We start from the raw sequence: 18,101 nt of genomic DNA on the forward strand, positions 1-18,101 counted from the left end.
CTGGGAATGGAGCACAGGTCACTGGGTGTGTGTGTGGGGGGGGAGTGTAGTTCTGAATTTCCTGCACTGTGCAAGGGGTTGGATTAGACGACTCTGGAGGTCCCTTCCAACCCTATGATTCTATGATCCTAAGGTCATGGGGTACCTCTTTTCTTCTCCTCCCCAAGTTGCTTAATCCCACTGAATAGAAGGACATGGAAGATAATAACTCTGGTTTGATCCAACCCGGTCGTGAAACACTTTCAAAGGCTTCATTTACAGCTACAGCCTCCTGAAGTATCATCTCAACATGTTTTCCTGGAATCTGACCCTCTGCTCTGGAGTGGGTTGTTTTCAACTCTTTTGACACAGGTAGCAGTGGAAAGTAGCTTTAATTTTAAGCCACCCATCTGATTGCTTTTCTATTTTTGCAGCCTTCAGTTCTACCTCCTTTCTAAACAAAACTGGTTTTATCCCTGCAGGGTTTTTTTTTATTAGGGGAACAGTAAGTGTAAATTAAGATATTACCTAACGACACAGCTTGCCACAAAACAGCATGTCGATTGGAAAGGGTTTTGCCATTCCATCTTGAATTGAGATTCTTCCCCCCACCCCCTCCATCACATGGATTCGTCTCTCTTGAATTTTAATAGATGTTGCTGGAAAGGTACTGCACTCAAGGGCTTTCCATTGTACTAGGGAAGGATGCTTTTAGCTTATTTCTTTTAAATACAACTTCTAAATCAATTGAGCATCCCTTGCAATAGACAGAGATGGCTTTTCAAATACTCTGAAAGAGGCTCTCTGTTGGTGCTGACTTTTGAAGCCAAATGCTCCCTGCGGGGAGCACGTCAGTTCCACTTTACATCATTCTGTAAGTTTTAGGGTGCAAGGCCCATGCAGTTAATTTATCTTAACTTTTCTCTTTCCCTCTGCCACCTGCCCCCTCCCAGTTTGAATCAAGAATGCAAGATCATTCCAATCACAGAAAGCAAAGAATTGTTAGATGTCCTTTGTTCTGCTCCACGAGATGTTATATACATTTCATGTTGGAAAGCATGGCCATTCATTCAACGGATGCCCTGGTTATATAAAACATGGTTTGGTGGCACACATTCGGGTCTGGTGCAGATAATGCTGCTGAAACAAAGGTTAGGAGTCCTTCCTTCCTTCCTGGAATGCAAACTCCACTTTTTTTATCATGTTGCAGATAACCACGGCTGGCACTATGTCTGCATTGGTTGGTTTTCTAACTAAAGTAGCTCTAAATCATAGCTTGCAACTGTGGCTAGAAGCCACAGTTTGCTAACTAAGGCTGAATCCACATACCTGCGGAGCGTCCCGGCGTTGCGCTAAATGTTCACTAAAAACACTTTCGGGTGTTTAGCAAACATTTAGCGCAACGCCGGGATGCTCCGCGGGTGTGTGGATTCAGCCTATGTTTTCAAGTTTCAATAAAGAGGAACAAAAGATTTTTTAATAGCGTGTGTATGGGGGGGGGGGGACTTTACAAACCCGGTTCAAAGGCCCACTCTTTAAATATGTTAGAGTGCATGCCTGAAATAGGGTTAAAGATTGATATGCATAGATCAATATCGAGATCATAGATCAATACTGGAGATCACTCTCAGGGGGAAAGTGGTGGATGCCCTCCCCTCATCTGTTGGACATGCTGGACTGATACATATTGGTAAATGTAGACTTCGTCATGTAGAGCTGACAACATTTATATGTGCAACCAGGGCTTTTTTTCAGCAGGAACACGGTGGAACGGAGTTCCGGAACCTCTTGAAAATGGTCACATGGCCGGTGGCCCCACCCCCTGATCTCCAGACAGAGGGGAGTTTAGATTGCCCTCCGTGCCACTGAGTGGCGCGGAGGGCAATCTAAACTCCCCTCTGTCTGGAGATCAGGGGGTGGGGCCACCGGCCATGTGACTATTTTTGCCTAGGGCGATTTAAACTTTTAAAAACTTCCCTTGTTCCAGCTTATCCAAAGTGACATCATTGTGTGGTCCAGAGTTCCGCCACCTCTTTTCCCAGAAAAAAAGCCCTGTGTGCAACTCAACAAGGAAATAATCCACCGGAAGCAAATACAAATAGTGCAAATTTATCTGCTTAAAGTGCTAGTGCTCAATAATTATATAAACAGTAATTACTAATACATAAATATCTAATGCAATTATAAATACAATAGCAATACAATATCAACATTCCATGTCTTAGTTGGCTAATTCTTTTTTTCTTTTTTTCTTTAACAGGGTCAGGTTGCCAGATGACCACAGGTCGCATCCAGGTAAGTCCAGTAGAATAAATAAAGTCCAATTCATTAAATGCTTGTTTTTTCTCTTACAGGTTCATTTGTGGACCTATCCATTTGGAGATGTTAGTGTGACACCCCAAAGAATCCTTCGTGGCCTATGAGCTTGCTAGCTTGGAACTCAGAGCCCGTTTTGCAAGTTCTTCCTGGGCCGTTTATTAATACAATAAATGCTGTCCAACTTGTCTATGTCATTGTGGAAATTCATGCAACACTTCCTTTGCAAGCCGACAGTCCAACCCTAACCCAGTAAGCTTCCATGGGGTCAGACCCAACTCTCCCAGATCCTAACCTGATACACTAATTACCCCACACTGGCTCTCCTAGAAATGCTATCAATGCTGTTCAAGCAGCTGCCTTCCCTCTGTAAGGAAAGCATCTATGGCTCCTTACTGGGGATTTCCACTGGGTGTGGGAAGGGAAGAGTCTAAGGGCCAAACTACAAGTGACGCCTGACACAGGTTGGACACTTGTCAGCTTCCCTCAAGTTTTGATGGGAAATGTAGGCAGCTTGGTGGAATGTTGGACAAGTGACAGTTGAAAAGTCCGTTGGACAGCAGTAGGAGAGCTACGCTGCAAGACCAGGATGCCTACATTTCCCATCAAACTTGAGGGAAGCTGACAAGTGTCCAACCTGTGTCATTCGTCACTTTTGGCCCTAAGTGTACACTATAGGAGAAGTAAGAATTCTCTGATCACACATGGGGATGGCATTGGTGCTCCACAGATTGTACCAGTGCACACAAGGGGCTCTTCGTCACCGTCCTCGCATACCCACAAATAGCAACACATGCACTTTACAGAACATGGGGCTCCACATGCAAGCCTACAACACACACACTTGCTTACCTGACTGAGGATCCGGCCACACTTCTTGCCTATCTTGTCTACCAAGTCAAAGATTGGAAAATTCCAATTGTTGAGCTGTTCCATAAGGGAGTCCAAGTTGTCCATTACAAGAGGCTCGGGGGCAAGAAGAGACTTCTCCTGCATCAAGAACCAACAAGAGATATTCCCATTGGCCACCGAGATCTCTCCAAATGTATGCCCTACGGCCACCACCTCAGCCCCAAATTTCATTATTTTGAGAAGATTTTTGTATGTTCCAGTATCGGGCCAGGGAGGGGTGGGGAAGACGGTTTCCACACAAGATGTGCCTAAGTTTTCTCTAAATGGGAACAATAAATGAACAACCATCTGAAGGCAAGGCCGTTTAGGTTAGATGTACATTAAAACAGAAGCCCAGCAGCGGCTTAAAGGTGAACAATATTTACTTCAACATGTGCTTTCACGACTGCTCGAATAATTTATGCACAATATTAGAAATCGAATAAATTGCCAGCAGTAGATGATTGGCTAATAAAGATGTTGGAGATTGCGGAAATGGCAAAATTAATGGAACTGCTGAGGGATAAAAGAACAGCAAATTTTGTGAAGATCTGGAAACCTTTCATGGACTTTCTGTATATAAAACAGAAGTCAGAATTAATGATCTGTGGATTTGAAAATTAGGGTTATAAGGTTGGCAACAAATGATAGGCTGAAGCAACTGGGAAAAATGCAGATATCTTCGCAGTAAAGTCGAAGTTTTATGTTTAGTTAAGATATGGGTATTACGGATGAGTTATTAAGTAATAAGAAAAAAAAATCTGTAAAATGTTTAAATGGTACGTCTCCCTCTATGTTCTTGTTTGTTTGTTTGTTTTTGTCTCTCAGTGTGAACCTTTGCTTGTCGTTTGCTTTAATAAAATAAAATTAAAAAACGAACAAAAACACGTGCTTTCATGAGTCACACCTTACTTCCTCACCAACGGAAAAATCATAGTGAGAATTCTTCTTGTGAGAAGATTACTGGGTGAAGGGAGCTGAGGTAGGCAAGAACGGTGTGAGTTCTGTCATTCATCTTCCAATTCCCCCGTGTAAGCAGAAATGAGACTCCTTTAAAGGTGCCACTGGACTTCAGTTTGGGCAATACGGCTTCCCCTTTGCAACAGACATTCGTTGCATTACCAGCTACCGGCTCTGGTCTCTGAACCACCAGACCAACCAGTGGGTGCTGCCCGATCCCTCCGCACAGAACAGGTAAAACTCCTTCCCCAAAACACAGCACAACAAGGAGTGCTTGCCCAGAAAGGTTCCCTGACCTCTCACTTCTCAAGAACTTGGCAAGCCTTACTGTGCATGCACGAGTTTTCTTGCACAAATACAAAGAGGCTTCCCTGGGAGAAAACGCTGAGCAGCTACAGAACAAGAAAGAATGCAAAAACAAGCTTGCGTGGATTGTACTATTTATTGCTCATGTCCCTTTAAGAAGCGATGAGTTTATAGGGACTGTATTTATTGGACGCATAATTATTGTACGAACTATTTATAACTATTTATTACACTGTATGCACTTTGCACTTTGAATACTTGTTAATATAGCTATTGATGGACATTGATTGTATTTATATTTTGTGGGAAAGTTATCACTTCAGAGGCTGTTCCCCCCTCCACAAATCTGATGCCTGAGAGCATCACCTCACCCAGGGGTCATTTCGTACAAAAAGAGCTGGAGGAACTCATTAGCATAACTCATTAGCATATGCCACACCCCTTGCCATCGCCGGAAGTGTGTCATTAGCATAACTGATTTGTCTATGCCACCCCCCTGACATCACCTGTCCTGGCTGTTTTGGACCCAATCCTGGCCTTTCAGGGCCAAAATTGGGCCCAAAATTGCAAAAAGGGGCTGAAAATGGCCGAGAAGGGGCCCCAAAAAGTCAGGATCGGGCTGCTGCTGAGTGGGAGAGTGATCCACCACCTGTCAGAGGCCTGATCTGGGCTGTTTCGGCCCCAATCCAGGCTGAAACGGGCCCAAAATGGCTGAGAGTCAGGTGGGCGGGGCCACCTGACATGTGACCTCTTTAGGGAAATGCCGGAACTGTGTTCCTGTGTGTTCCCCCTCAAAATGAGCCCTGATTTCACCTTGCCACACTACAGAGCTAGCTTGGAGCCCAACTCAAACATCTCCAGGCCTGGAAAGTTACCCAGAGGCCAATCTGGTAATGGCTGACTAACAGAAATCTCCCCAGCCTGCTGTCTCTGAATAGTCTGGGCAGTTTTGCTAAGAGATTCTCTCTCTTATAGCACTGGGAAAAGTGCAGAAAAGGGGCAACTAGAATGATTAAAGGGATGAGACACTTCCTCTATGAAGAAAGGTTAAAGCACCTGGGGCTCTTTAGCTTGGAGAAATGACGACATGATAGAGGTTTAAAAGATTATGCATGGGATAGAGAAGGTAGAGAAAGAGGTATTTTTCTCCCTTTCTCACAAGACAAGAATTTGTGGGCACTCAATGAAATTGCTGAGCAGTAGGGTTAGAACAGATAAAAGAAAGTACTTCTTCACCCAAAGAGTGATTAACACATGGAATTCACTGCCACAGGAGGTGGTGGCAGCTTCAAGCATAAACAGCTTCAAGAGGGGATTGGATAAACATATGGAGCAGAGGTCCATCAGTGGCTATTAGCCATAAGGTATAGATAGAACTCTCTGTTTAGGGCAGTGATACTCTGTATTCTTGGTGTTTGGGGGGGGGGCAATCAGTGGGAGGGCTTCTAGTGTCCCTTCCCCACTGGCAGACCTCCTGATAACACCTGTTTTTTTTGGCCACTGTGTGACACAGAGTGTTGGACTGGATGGGCCATTGGCCTGATCCAACATGGCTTCTCTTATGTTCTTATGTTCTCTACCACCAGTCTCTGGCCTGCCTGATCTTTGCATGTTCTCCTATTATCTGCTCTTAGATATCAGTGTCTGACTCCAAAGCAGTAGTCTAGCCCAAAGGAATACGGCCACCACTGGCAAGCCAGATTGCTGATCTAACAGGATGGAGGAAGATGTTCCTAAATGTTATTGAAAAAAACACTTTACTAATCTGATAGCTGGGCCAAATGGATATCAATTTACAGTGAAATCCTAAGCAGATAAATCAAGATGCGTAGTGGTGTTTGTCTGTCTGTAGCAGCAGAAAAGAACAAGAGTCCAGTAGCACCTATAAGACTAACAAAATTTGTGGTAGGGTAGGAGCTTTCGTGAGCCACAGCTCACTTCTTCAGATACCCTTCTTCAGGTATCTGAAGAAGGGGCTCACAAAAGCTCATACCTTATCCTGCGCAGAGTTACTCCAGTCTAAGCTCATTGACTTTAATGGGCTTAGACTGGAGTAACTCTGCTTAGGATTTTGCTGTAAGTCATTTTTTTAAATGAAAGGCAGTTGAAAATGTCATGCAAATATAATGCAAAATATGAACTGTATTAAAAAGAACTGTTTTTAAACAATACATAGGTTTTGCTGTGCAGGGAAGATATCTGGCGTCTGTAATAGCTTCCAGGGTTAATCTAGCTCTCAGAGACTCATTTATTGTACTTTTGCAATCTTCTTACACCTTCAGTGCAATCCTAAACAGAGTTACTCAAGTCTAAGCCCACTAACTTCAATGGGTATAGACTGGAGTCACTCTTAGGATTGCACTACTTATAGCCTCTGGATGGTCTGAGTTTAAAAAAAAAAACGTGGACAGTCATCATTCTTGTCTTAAATATCAAATCAATGTTTTAACAATCAAGCTTTTTAGCCAGGTTGGGGTCATTTAGACCCCAAATCCCTTTGGTGTGCAACTCGTATTTATATTCCCATTCACTTCAGTTGGGGCCTCATTTCCCTTCTAACGCCACCTTAAAAATCAAAAACAAACCAAAACCAGAAGGCAAAACTCCACACAAAGTAAGAATAACTATTTATTATTCCTCTCAAGGCATAGGAGGTTTAAACAGAAGGTAGATCTCCAGATAGCATAAAGATCTTTCTTAGGTAGAAATGACAAAAAGTAGCACTAGAAAGTGGTTGTTTTAAAATGTTGTATTGCTTAACTCAACTCAACTCAAACTGAGGTGAAGCTTGAATGGTTCAGAGGGCGGGGCTCTGGCAGCCAGGGTTTTCCCCTGAGTCATCAGCTTGGACTCTTGTACCCCCACTGTGACCAAGAGGGCTATTAGTTAAGGAGCTAAATTTGGATTGAAGAGCTTAATTTAGGCCACATCTGCACTGTGTTGAGCAATAATTCTCAACAACCCATTTCTGTTTCTCTTGGTTCACTTGGTGTGTTTGATGTTATGGGCTGTGCTGCTTATGATTTATGTATCTGGGCAATGGCACACTGATCAGAAATCGCCAGCTGCAACACAATTCCCACTGGCTCCGAGGTGAATTTGATTCTAAATCGAGTACAGTGAGGCGTGGGAGGATAATTGTAGCAATGACTTAAAAAGCAGGCATATATCTAATATGTTTGAGCTTCAAAGTGCTTCACTCAATTCCTTCCTCGACGATTCCTACAACAACCCTTTAAGGTAGGTTGGCATTATCTCCCCATAGGAAACGTTAATGAGTCCAGAATGCAGTTGCAAGAATAAACTAGAGGGGACTACATAACACTGGTTCTTCAAGATCTACGCTGGATGCCTGTTGTTTCCAGTCCCTGTTCAAAGTAGACATGGGCACGAACCACAAAAAAACTGAACCATGTGGTTCGTGAGTTTCTATGAACCAGGAACTCCCACGAACTGCGGAAAGCTCCAGAACCAGTTCGTAGTTCTTGGGGTTTAAATGCCCCTTTCTGGCTTCTTAGGATTCCCCCCTGCCACCTGCCCCGGGGGAAATGGCCATTTAAACTTCCCTTTAATATGAACCAAACGATCCAGTAGACCAATTTGTGGAAGTTCGTGGAAACGAGCTTCCACGAATCACTGGTTTGCGAACCATGAACTGGGCTAGTTCGTGGGTTTTTTGGGTTCGTATTCAGGTTCCTGCCCATCTCTAGTTCAAAGCGCTGGTTTTATCCTATAGACCCGTTTGGCTTAGGAACAGAATACCGGAAGGCTGTTTTCACACACGTTGGATAATACACTTTCAATGCACTTCTGTAACTGTCTGCAACTGGACTTTCCTGTGTGGAAATCCAGTTACAAACAACTGCTAAAGTGCATTGAAATACACTGAAAGTGTATTATCCGAAGTGTGTGAAAGCAGCCTAAAGGACACCTAACTCCTGTATAACTGCCATATAATCCTGTCCAGACATTGAGTTCATTATTATGGGCTCCATTCTATCCACATGCCTTCAGAAAAGAGGTGGGCTGCCCATATGGAAAAGGGCCTTTTTGGTGCCTGCCCCCTCATCCTCCTTTTACCCTCCTCCTTTTCCCTTGCCTAGTGCCTCTGCTTAACATTTTCCAGCACCAGACAAAGACCAGTTTGTTCCAGACAGCTTTTAACCAGTTTATGTTCCATCCAGACAGTTTTATTTGCTCTTTCGTGCTTTGCATAGCTGCTGTGGTCTATACCGACTCAAACTAGGTTTTAGCTGTCATATTTTCAAGCCACCTAATAACCATTGTTATATTCCATGAATTCAACAAATATTCCTGTCATATTTAAGAAAGGGCTTTTCCTGCACCGTTAGATTGATTAGCTATTTTTTTGCATTTGATTGGCTGCAGATTTGCTTGCATTTTTATAGGTTTTAACTTTTACAATCCATTTGAATTTGTTAGCTACTTCATGGACTTAAGACCAGTTGAAACAATGGAGAGAAATAATTATAAGTAAGCCACCTCGAGCAGGTCTCTGGAGGGACAACATATACATTTCCTAAATGAATCAATAATAAATAATGACTAAATGAAAAGTATGCCATAAAGTATATGCTCTACTCCTCAACTATAGGACAAGAGAAGAATTTATATTTGCAAATATGCGATTGTTTGTCCATTTCTCAAACCCATCAACAAGAGACAGGACATGAACAGACTACTACCTCAGGCGGCAACAAGGGATGCAATAGGATTGTGTCCGGAGGATACGTCCTGCACACGGGCCCCGTCCGTACCTGCTCCTTGGGGCAATCTGTCTCGTCATCGTTCTGTACTATGTCGCTGCTGTCGCTGTTGTTTGTTTCATAGTCGGAGGTGGCTTGTGCCAGATCATCTGAAACATAAGGTCAACAGATTGTTACAGGCTGTTAGGTCTGGGTGGTAACAAAAAAAGGAGAGTGGCTTCCTCCATGACTCGGGGCCAAGCTACAAGTGACGAATGACACTTGCCTGGCAAGTGGACAGACTCACGTGTATTCCTCCCTGTTCACTTGCGCTCCACTTGCTCTCCACTTGCTCAAGTGGAGCGCAAATGAATGGCAAGTGAACAGGGAGGAATACATGTGAGTCTGTCCACTTGCCAGGCAAGTGTCATTTGTCACTTGTAGCTTGGCCCATAGTGGCCTGTTCTGGTAGGCTCTGGAGTCATCCACACGCACCTGTGAGTTTTCCTGTTCTTAACCCTATGAGAGCAAAAGCAACCTGAAAAGGTAGTGAAGTTCGAAGGAGGCTGTAAACCTTCAGAATCACATACGGCTATTTTTAACATGACGTACTGAAGAAAACCTTAGACTTTTTTTTTTTGCTTTTCCTTTCTTCTTTGGCAATCCTTGTACAGCCATCATGCAACTACAGTCATTCTGAATGGAACCAAATGCAATCTAAGGGTGCTTTAGGTTGTCGAAACAGAACACTTTTCATTTTATCACTAAACGCTTCCAGTTTACCTGTTCTGTTCAGGGGGTGCGTCGTTCCATCACTTCTTTCCAACATTCCTTCGCCTGGATCTATTTGGTTATATGGCCTGCCGCAGCTGCAGCGTGGATCAAACGACAGAGATTGTATAAATTAGAAGATGTGTCAACCAGCCGGTTGCTTGAAGGTAGCTCCAATTGTACAATGCCAGGGAAACTATTTATTGACATATTCATCTCACCTAAGGGCTGATTCACACATGCAAGCATATTATTTGACCAATGTATACTTGAGGACTGGTTGCTGGATGCATGGCATTTGAGATGATGGGAAGTCTATCTGCAGTAATAGCTGCAGTAGCTCATTCACACATGGGAGTCACCATCTGAAGGTTCAACAGCCATGGCAAACATGCATGTGTGAACCCAGCCTCAGGGTGAAATGATGCAGGGCCCAGACAATCCACACTTTTAACAGCTAAATGCAGTTGTGGTTTGAGACTGCAGGACTGAAAGAGGAGGTTTAGCATTTCCCCTGTGCCATTTTCCCAGTCTCCAAGATGGTGTTCACAGAAGGAACATAGATCCAGAGGAGTTAGCCGTGTTAGTCTGTAGTTCACGAACCAGTTTGCTTGGTTCTTGAAAACGTCACTTTTGGGCCAGCAAAATCACCACTTCTGGGGCAGCAGAAGGTCACTTCTGGATCAACAGAAGGTCCGCAGAAAGCACAACCCCCATTGCCTAGGAAATTGATTGATTGGCACCAGGCTGTCTGCAGTGACGAACCAAAAGATGAACCAAATGAACCACCCTAAAGTTCTTGGTGGTTCATCAGAAATGGGCTCTGACAAACAGCTTGTTTGCGAACCACAAACCGGCCTGATTCATGATAAACTTTGGTTCGTATTTTGGTTTGTGCCCCTCTCTAGTGGAGAGTGTCTTCAAGTCATAGCTGACTTATGGTGACCCCTGGCAGGGTTTTCATGGCAAGAAACAAACAGAGGTGGTTTGCCATTGTCTGTCTCTGCAACCCTGGTCTTCATTGGAGGTCTCCCATCTAATTACTAACCAAAGCTGACCCTGCTTAGCTTCTGAGATCTGATGAGATCAGGCTTTCCTGGGCTATCCAGGTCTGGGCAGCGACATGCTTATCAGAGGTTACATGTCTCCCAAGAGGCCTACTTAAGTGATTATCAGGAAAACAATGCAGGGCTGGGAAAGGATTAACTGCCTTCCCCAGTATCATCGTCGTCGTCGTCATCATTGTCATCATCATCACCATCATCATTTTAGACTTCTATGGCACCCTCCCCAAAAGCGGGCTCATAACCCAATTTGTATCTTCCCTCTTGTTAATCATGGCTCCTTTTAACATTTAAATAGAAGATCCATGAGAAATTCAATTTACAGACCTTCTGAATCTCATTGTATTTGGGCCTAAGATACAGGGAACTGGAAATATTTGGAGATCTGTGGGTGGATTCAGGACAAAGCTCGAGGAAAATCTGCTGTGCTTGGAAATGGCACCCCTCAAGCCTTTTTTTAAAAAATTAAAGAGTCTTGTTGCTGCCAGCTCTCCATCGTTTTAAACTTATCTGGGTTTTCTAAATAAAGCCCATAGGTGCGAGGCGTGGCTTAAATTGTCACCATTCTGAACTAGGTTTCCAATGAGTATTAACATAATAGAAAGAGGCATGCCATGGTATAGACACTGGCGGTTTGATTAGGGCAAATCGCATTAAAGCAGCCTTCCATAATCCCATGCGACCACCACGGACAATCATCCCTTGTTGAAATAAAAAAACAAAACAAAACTCAAAGCCTGGATGCAAATATGAGTGCTGCCTATTAAACAAATGCCACCTCTTGCCACTGAGCTTTTAAAGAGAGACCAAGCAGGCTTTTTTCTCGGAACACTTTTGTTCTTTTGGATTGGTTGCCATGACTCTAGTTCCGAGAAATCAAAATATAGGACAAAACAGAAAGATGAGTTTGGCTGGGGAAAGCTTGGGGATGGGCAGAACCTGACGGGCCCGGCGCAGGTGAACCAAGCCAAAAATAGTAAGTACAGTCACATCTCTGTTCTACAAATACTTTGCAGAGGGGGGTAGAAACTAAATGTGTTTACCTGGTGCAAAACAGGCACCAGGTAAAGATATTGTATAGGGCAGTGTCATATGCTACATATTTAACATGCAAAAAAAGCATGCTATATAAGATGACTGCAACAGGAGTCATGGTGCACATTCTTTTCCTTCCTTCCTTCCTTCCTTCCTTCCTACCTACCTACCTACCTACCTACCTACACTTTAAAGCCATCTTTCCACCCAACTTAGGGCTCCCCAAGGCGGTGAACAATAACAAACATTAAAACAAGATCAAAACCTCATATGAACATATAAAACAAATAAAGCTCATATAAATACATAAACAAATAAGCTTAGGAACAAGGGGTAGAAGACAATGGCAGAGACTCATACAGATGAGTTTCCTTGCGGAGAGAGTTCCATAATTTTGGTGCCATTACCAAGAAGGCCCTTTTCCGTGTTTGTAGCCTAAGATGGCAAGGGCGCCCAGATCAGGGTTTCTGAAGATGACCATAACGGTCAGGTAGGTTTATATGGGATTAGGCAGTTCTTGGCTTTCTGTGACACATGAGGAAATGTGTGCTTTCTTTAAGTAAATGGGAAATAGGTCCTAAGTTTTCCGTAAGAGCTCTAATCTGCTGTGAAACACTCTGTTCTGATCAGCAGATATGGATAGTACTAAACAGCTGGTTAGAGTTTGTCCATGCATATTGTTTTTTGCACATTACACATATTTAACCTGTTAGTTCTCGAGATTTTGCTACTAAATTATGTGTGTTAAAAGAACACGACATAAATCATTTGGGAAAACTGCATAAGTATCTGGATCGGAATTGACAGACTCTATTCATCGCATTTCATTTCAACCAAGTAACTTTGGAGAAATCGCTTCAAGATGTTAGCTGCCCAAGAGGACTGTGCAATTCCCCAAAACAATTCTAAGCCCCTGAAATATCTCTCTATTATTCTACAACAACATTCTGCGAGAATTGCCACCCACATCCTTGTTTTTTCAGCTTCTGCAAAATACAGATTATTATATATTGAGAGTCTGCTGCCACAGAAATTATCTGCCCACGTTTCAATGTATTGGAAGACATCTCTACACGATGCAGGTGAAACTTATGGCAACCACCATTGAATTCTCTAGGAAAAACGGCACATCTAAAGGAAAAACACAAAAACAGAGCTCGAAGGGACCCCCCAAGAATCATCTAGTTCAACCCACCTGAACAATGCAGGAAATTCACAGCTATCTCTCCCCATCACCTCCCCCAGAGACCTCTGCTCTATGCCCAGAGGAATACGTGAACAATAACCCACAACAGAAGGGTCTACGGACCAACAATTTACAATTAATTATACAGTATCGCTTTTGTAGCACAAAAGTGTCAAGTGCTTTTATATTTTGCAATTCACACACCACAAAAATGCACAAACCAAATTGCACAAGCTCCCCCAAAGTTCGCAGTCCCAAGACAGTCTCTCGTTGTTCGTCAGGGACCACCGCAGACAAGAGAAGTAAAGTAATCCCTTCAACTGAGAGACTGGCTTGGGACTGCGAACTTTGGGGGAGCGTGTGCAATTTGGTTTGTGCATTTTTGTGGTGTGTGAATTGCAAAATATAAAAGCACTTGGCACTTTTGTGCTACAAAAGCGATACTGTATAATTAATTGTAAATTGTTGGCCCGTAGACCCTTCGGTTGTGGGTTACTGTTCACGTATTCTATTCACCACACAGTGTTGCCCTTTTGTATTTAGCTATGCCCAGAGGAAGGCAAAAAACAGAGAGATGTAGGGACTCGGCAATTTGCTGCAAGGAACTGTGGAGCTTTGACCAGAAGATCTATTAGTCCTACCGGGGCTTTTTTCTCCCCTGGAGGTATGTGCAATGTACAGTACTGGCACCTCCTTCTACAGTACCGGCACCACTTTTGGCCAGTGGACTTGGGCTGCCAATGAGGCAAACCTCATGAGGACCAGTACCTCTCTTTTCAGAACAAAAGTACTGAATTCTACACCTATTCGATGCAATTCCTTGCTCAGCCAAAGTGGCAACTGGAGAAAGATACCACAGCCCGGAACGTGACCATAAGAACCAGGTGATTCTGGAGAATCATTCCTGCTACAAAACTCCACAATCTACTGTAGCTTCTCATGGAGGTTGCAGCAAGATTGCCCATCACTTAGGGCAGGCACTGACACATTTTCTTGGGCTCTAAGATTCACAAGCCAAACTTACTTTGTAGCCTTTGAGTTTTGTACTTTAATGGTAATATTTTCAAATCATTATGATATAAAATTATACTTATGATTAACTAGCAACAGAGTCTGTTTTTAAAAAAAAATGGGCTTGAGAAAAGGGAGTGCAGGAATGCTGCCAGAGTGGTGCAATGGGCCCTCGAGTGCTCCTGCACTCTACAGCAGGCCGATTTTGGCCACAAACAGGCCTGATTCAGCCTCAAACAGGCCAAAATTGGGCTGCTGAGGAGTGCAGGAGCACTCCCGTACTCATTGCACTGCTCTAGCAGCACTCCTCTGCTCCACAGCGGCCAGATTCAGACTGAATTGGGCCTGTTTGGACCTGGAAGGATGTGGCACCGTGCCTGGCCATCCCACTGTGGCAGCGGCCTCCGGAGGGATGCGTCGCTGCACCTGGCTGTCCTGCCACAGCAGCAGCCTCTGGAAGGATGGGCCACCTCACCTGGCCTTCCCATTGTGGCAGTGCCTTGCAGAGGGATGGGCCACCTTGCCTGGCTTCTTACTGTGGCAGTGCCCTCCGGAGGCCGTGTTGCCGACAACTCAGTTTTTATCCCGGTGCTCCTATGCAGGTGCACTAGGATAAAAAGTGAGTCATTGCCAATACGGCTTGCCTTTTATAAAGCAGGATGAACATATTTTCAAGTTATTGCTACCACAAAGCCTAATCTTTACTGTTAACACTGTTTTGTTAAAAGATGCTGTACAGTGAAATCCTAAACCTGGACCAGAGTAACTCTGCTCAGGATTTCACTGATAGTATATAAAGAAATATGGGGTGGTTGTCATCACCACCACAAAAAGTTAACTTCTAATCCTAACGTAACTTGTTCCCAGTTCCCCAAAATTTCACTCTCCTTATAAAGAGCTCAATTTATTTGAAGACTGGAGCCAGTATAGGAAGCAACTGATTAAGAAATGAATTCCTCTACCACCACTGAATGGTGCAAAGTTAACATATAAACAAGCCATGATAAGAACTTCATGCACATGCATACAACAAAACATTATCATGTGATATGAGAAACAAACTTTGAGCACCTGAAACTGCCTCATCCTGAATCAGAACCTTGTTCCACCAAGGTCAGGATAATCTACGCAGACCGGCAGCAGCTCTTCGGGGTCTCAGGTATGCCCTACCACTTGTTCCTTAATTTTTTTTAGCTGGGCGTGTGTGGATTGAACCTGGGACCTTCTGCATGCCAAGCAGATGCTCTGCTACTGAGCCACAGCCCTCTTCTTGTTGCATCTCCAGCTGCAAAGGCTAGACATTTCCAGCCCTCTGACCTCATCCCCCAACAGCTCAACTGGACCCCTAAAAAGGTAAAGCAAGCACCGAGTCGTTACTGACCCATAGGGGGACGTCATATCATGGCGTTTTCTTGGTAGACTTTTTATGGGGTGGTTTGCCACTGCCATCCCCTGTCATCTACACTTTACTCCCAGGAAAACGGGTACTCATTTTACCGACCTTGGAAGGATGGAAGGCTGAGTCAACCTTGAGCTGGCTACCTGAACCTGGCGGAAGCCAGGATCGAACTCAGGTCGTGAGCAGAGCTTGGACTGCAGTACTGCAGCTTACCACTCTGCGCCACGGGACCCCTGCTGCATATAAATAAAGCTTGACGCAAGGACAAAGGAGCTGGGAGCCTACTGCATGAGAAGCAGTTGGAGAAGTCAGGCTTCCCACTTCAAACTAGCACAGATTTTGGACTTTCAAGTCACCTCCTTTCCTACTTACTTTGTTTCCCTTCTCAGGGAGTAGATTCCTGTATTGCATACTATATACTATATTGCATTCATCAGCTAAGCTAACTGATTCTTTCCTCTGTCTCTTTTGGGGGAGAGAACAAACAATGTTTTTAAACTTTTCTACTTTCAAGGAACTTTTCCAACACCAAACTTGTCTGCTGAGTCACCTTCAAAACTGAAGAGGATTCTGGGAGATACTTAAGAGTGTAGTCTCAAGTTAGGGAACTGGCCAAGTTTTATGTGGGGTCTCTTGGGTTGCCAGAGCGGCAAAAAACAAGGAAGATGAGTAGTAGTGGACAGAACAGCCTTCAGAGAAGATAATCTACAATTCCTGATCTTCTCATTGAGGAATTCCTGATATGCTTCCAAAGAACCCCACGGGGGCCCATAAAGCAATTGGAAAACCACTGGTTTACGTCATGGCTCAATGCGTCTTTAAAAAGCGGATTGAACAAATCTGGCCACAAGATGGTCATCATCACAAGTCCAACCCTCCAAATAGTAGCAACAGCAGCAAAGCTAGGCCCCAAAGATGTTGTCAGGTCTGCAATCCACAGTACTGCCATATTGCTTTCTAACTACTGTTACGCTGTACTTTTACAGTATTATTTTGTATACAGGTTCACAGGAACAGATGTGGTTCCCAAGACAGCCTTATCTCAGACGAGACTCGCAGAGACCTTGGAACCATAACTTTCACATTCCCTAATGTGTCTATACTAACTGGGAATAAGGGGGGGAGGATGGAAAGGAGGGTTTGATATACTGTGCAAGGCACTAACACGTCATTCTCAACAAAGGCCTTGTGTTCAGCCAGACGCTTCTGTAGCATTTGGATTATCTATGGACAATTGTACCTTGAATATATACTCTTCCAATAAAGACCCTTTGACTCAAGAGATGTGGATTTCTTGCTGCAAGGGGATTTGGGAGATGAAATCAAAGTAACTTGAACTCCATAGACTGACAGATGTGGCATGAAAAGAGCTATATATTCTATAACTCCCTTCCACCAATTTTTTTCCACCACGGAAAGACTTCCTTAATCAAAGAAAGCCTTTTTCTATCAAAGTTATTCTCCACTGGAGGTAGTTTTCTCTATTGAGGGGAAACGTAGAAGAAGATAGAGGATCCAGGTTAGCTGAAGGGAGTCACTGGATCCAGCCCCAGATCTCTAGATAGAACTGTTTTCCTTGTTTTGAACTTTCAGCTTCCATTACTGAAATGACAAGGCCTCTTTCAGACTGCAGAGCAGCTTGACTCTTTAGCAATGGGAAACGCTACATCAAAAATAACATCTTTCAGCTTCAGGTGAAGTTCTCGCCCACATGCGACGTTTTTGGATGCAGACCAATTCATACAATTGTGCTGCACGGAAAATAAACAGAGAGGGAGGAGGGAAAGGATATAGTCCATAGGGAAACAAACAGCAGATTCAAGAAGAGCCAAATCAGCATCCAGCCATGTTCAGGTAGCCGGCTCAAGGTTGACTCAGCCTTCCATCTTTCCAAGGTCAGTAAAATGAGTACCCAAGAGCCAAGTCAGCATCCTACCTGCTGCAAATGACAGGAGCAGCTACAACAGGTTCCGATAGGTTGGGCGCACTCTGGGTACCAGCTAAGACCTTGTGGGACTTGTTGGCTTGCTGTGCGGCAGTGACTGTTGACTCCGGGAACTGTTCACTTGAGGTCTTGCTGGTGGGACTGTTGGCTGGAGTCCCCTGGATGGGTGAATGGCTTGGGGAGGTGAGGGGTGAAATATTTGGTGGGATACCTGTTGGGAGCAAAGCAAAAGGTTACTCTTGTTTATTTCAGAACAAAGTGATGATGTACTGAAGTATTTCATTAGGAGGCCCTCTAGGTGCATGGGACTGACTGAAACAGCGGTGCGGGAAGAAGATGACACTTGGCAATGTCCCCACAGCCATTAAAGAAAATTTCAAATTTGCTTTGAATATCTCCATAGATATAGACGGCAGGTTCGTGAATCCTTTAGAGTAAGGAAGCAGCACATGAGGAAAGCCATTTCCAGAGTACAAATGGCCATGTGGATAAGGGCTAAGCATCTCCTCTTTGACTTGTGATCAGATTGCAA

General features: G+C 44.0%; 1 protein-coding gene across 1 annotated transcript in view; it reads right to left on the reverse strand.

Moving 5' to 3' along the window:
* PDE3A (phosphodiesterase 3A) overlaps positions 1-18,101 on the reverse strand; it is a 344,335-nt gene that overhangs the window by 24,676 nt on the left and 301,558 nt on the right. Inside the window, exons 6-9 of the mRNA XM_054988597.1 lie at positions 17,561-17,780; positions 9,942-10,027; positions 9,159-9,328; positions 3,148-3,285 (exon numbers count right to left, since the gene is read on the reverse strand). Of these exons, the coding sequence (XP_054844572.1) occupies positions 3,148-3,285; positions 9,159-9,328; positions 9,942-10,027; positions 17,561-17,780 (614 nt within the window). The remainder of the gene's footprint in view (positions 1-3,147; positions 3,286-9,158; positions 9,329-9,941; positions 10,028-17,560; positions 17,781-18,101) is intronic.

This window comes from Eublepharis macularius, chromosome 9 (genome assembly GCF_028583425.1).
Source record: "Eublepharis macularius isolate TG4126 chromosome 9, MPM_Emac_v1.0, whole genome shotgun sequence".
Classification (NCBI taxonomy): Eukaryota; Metazoa; Chordata; class Lepidosauria; order Squamata; family Eublepharidae; genus Eublepharis; species Eublepharis macularius.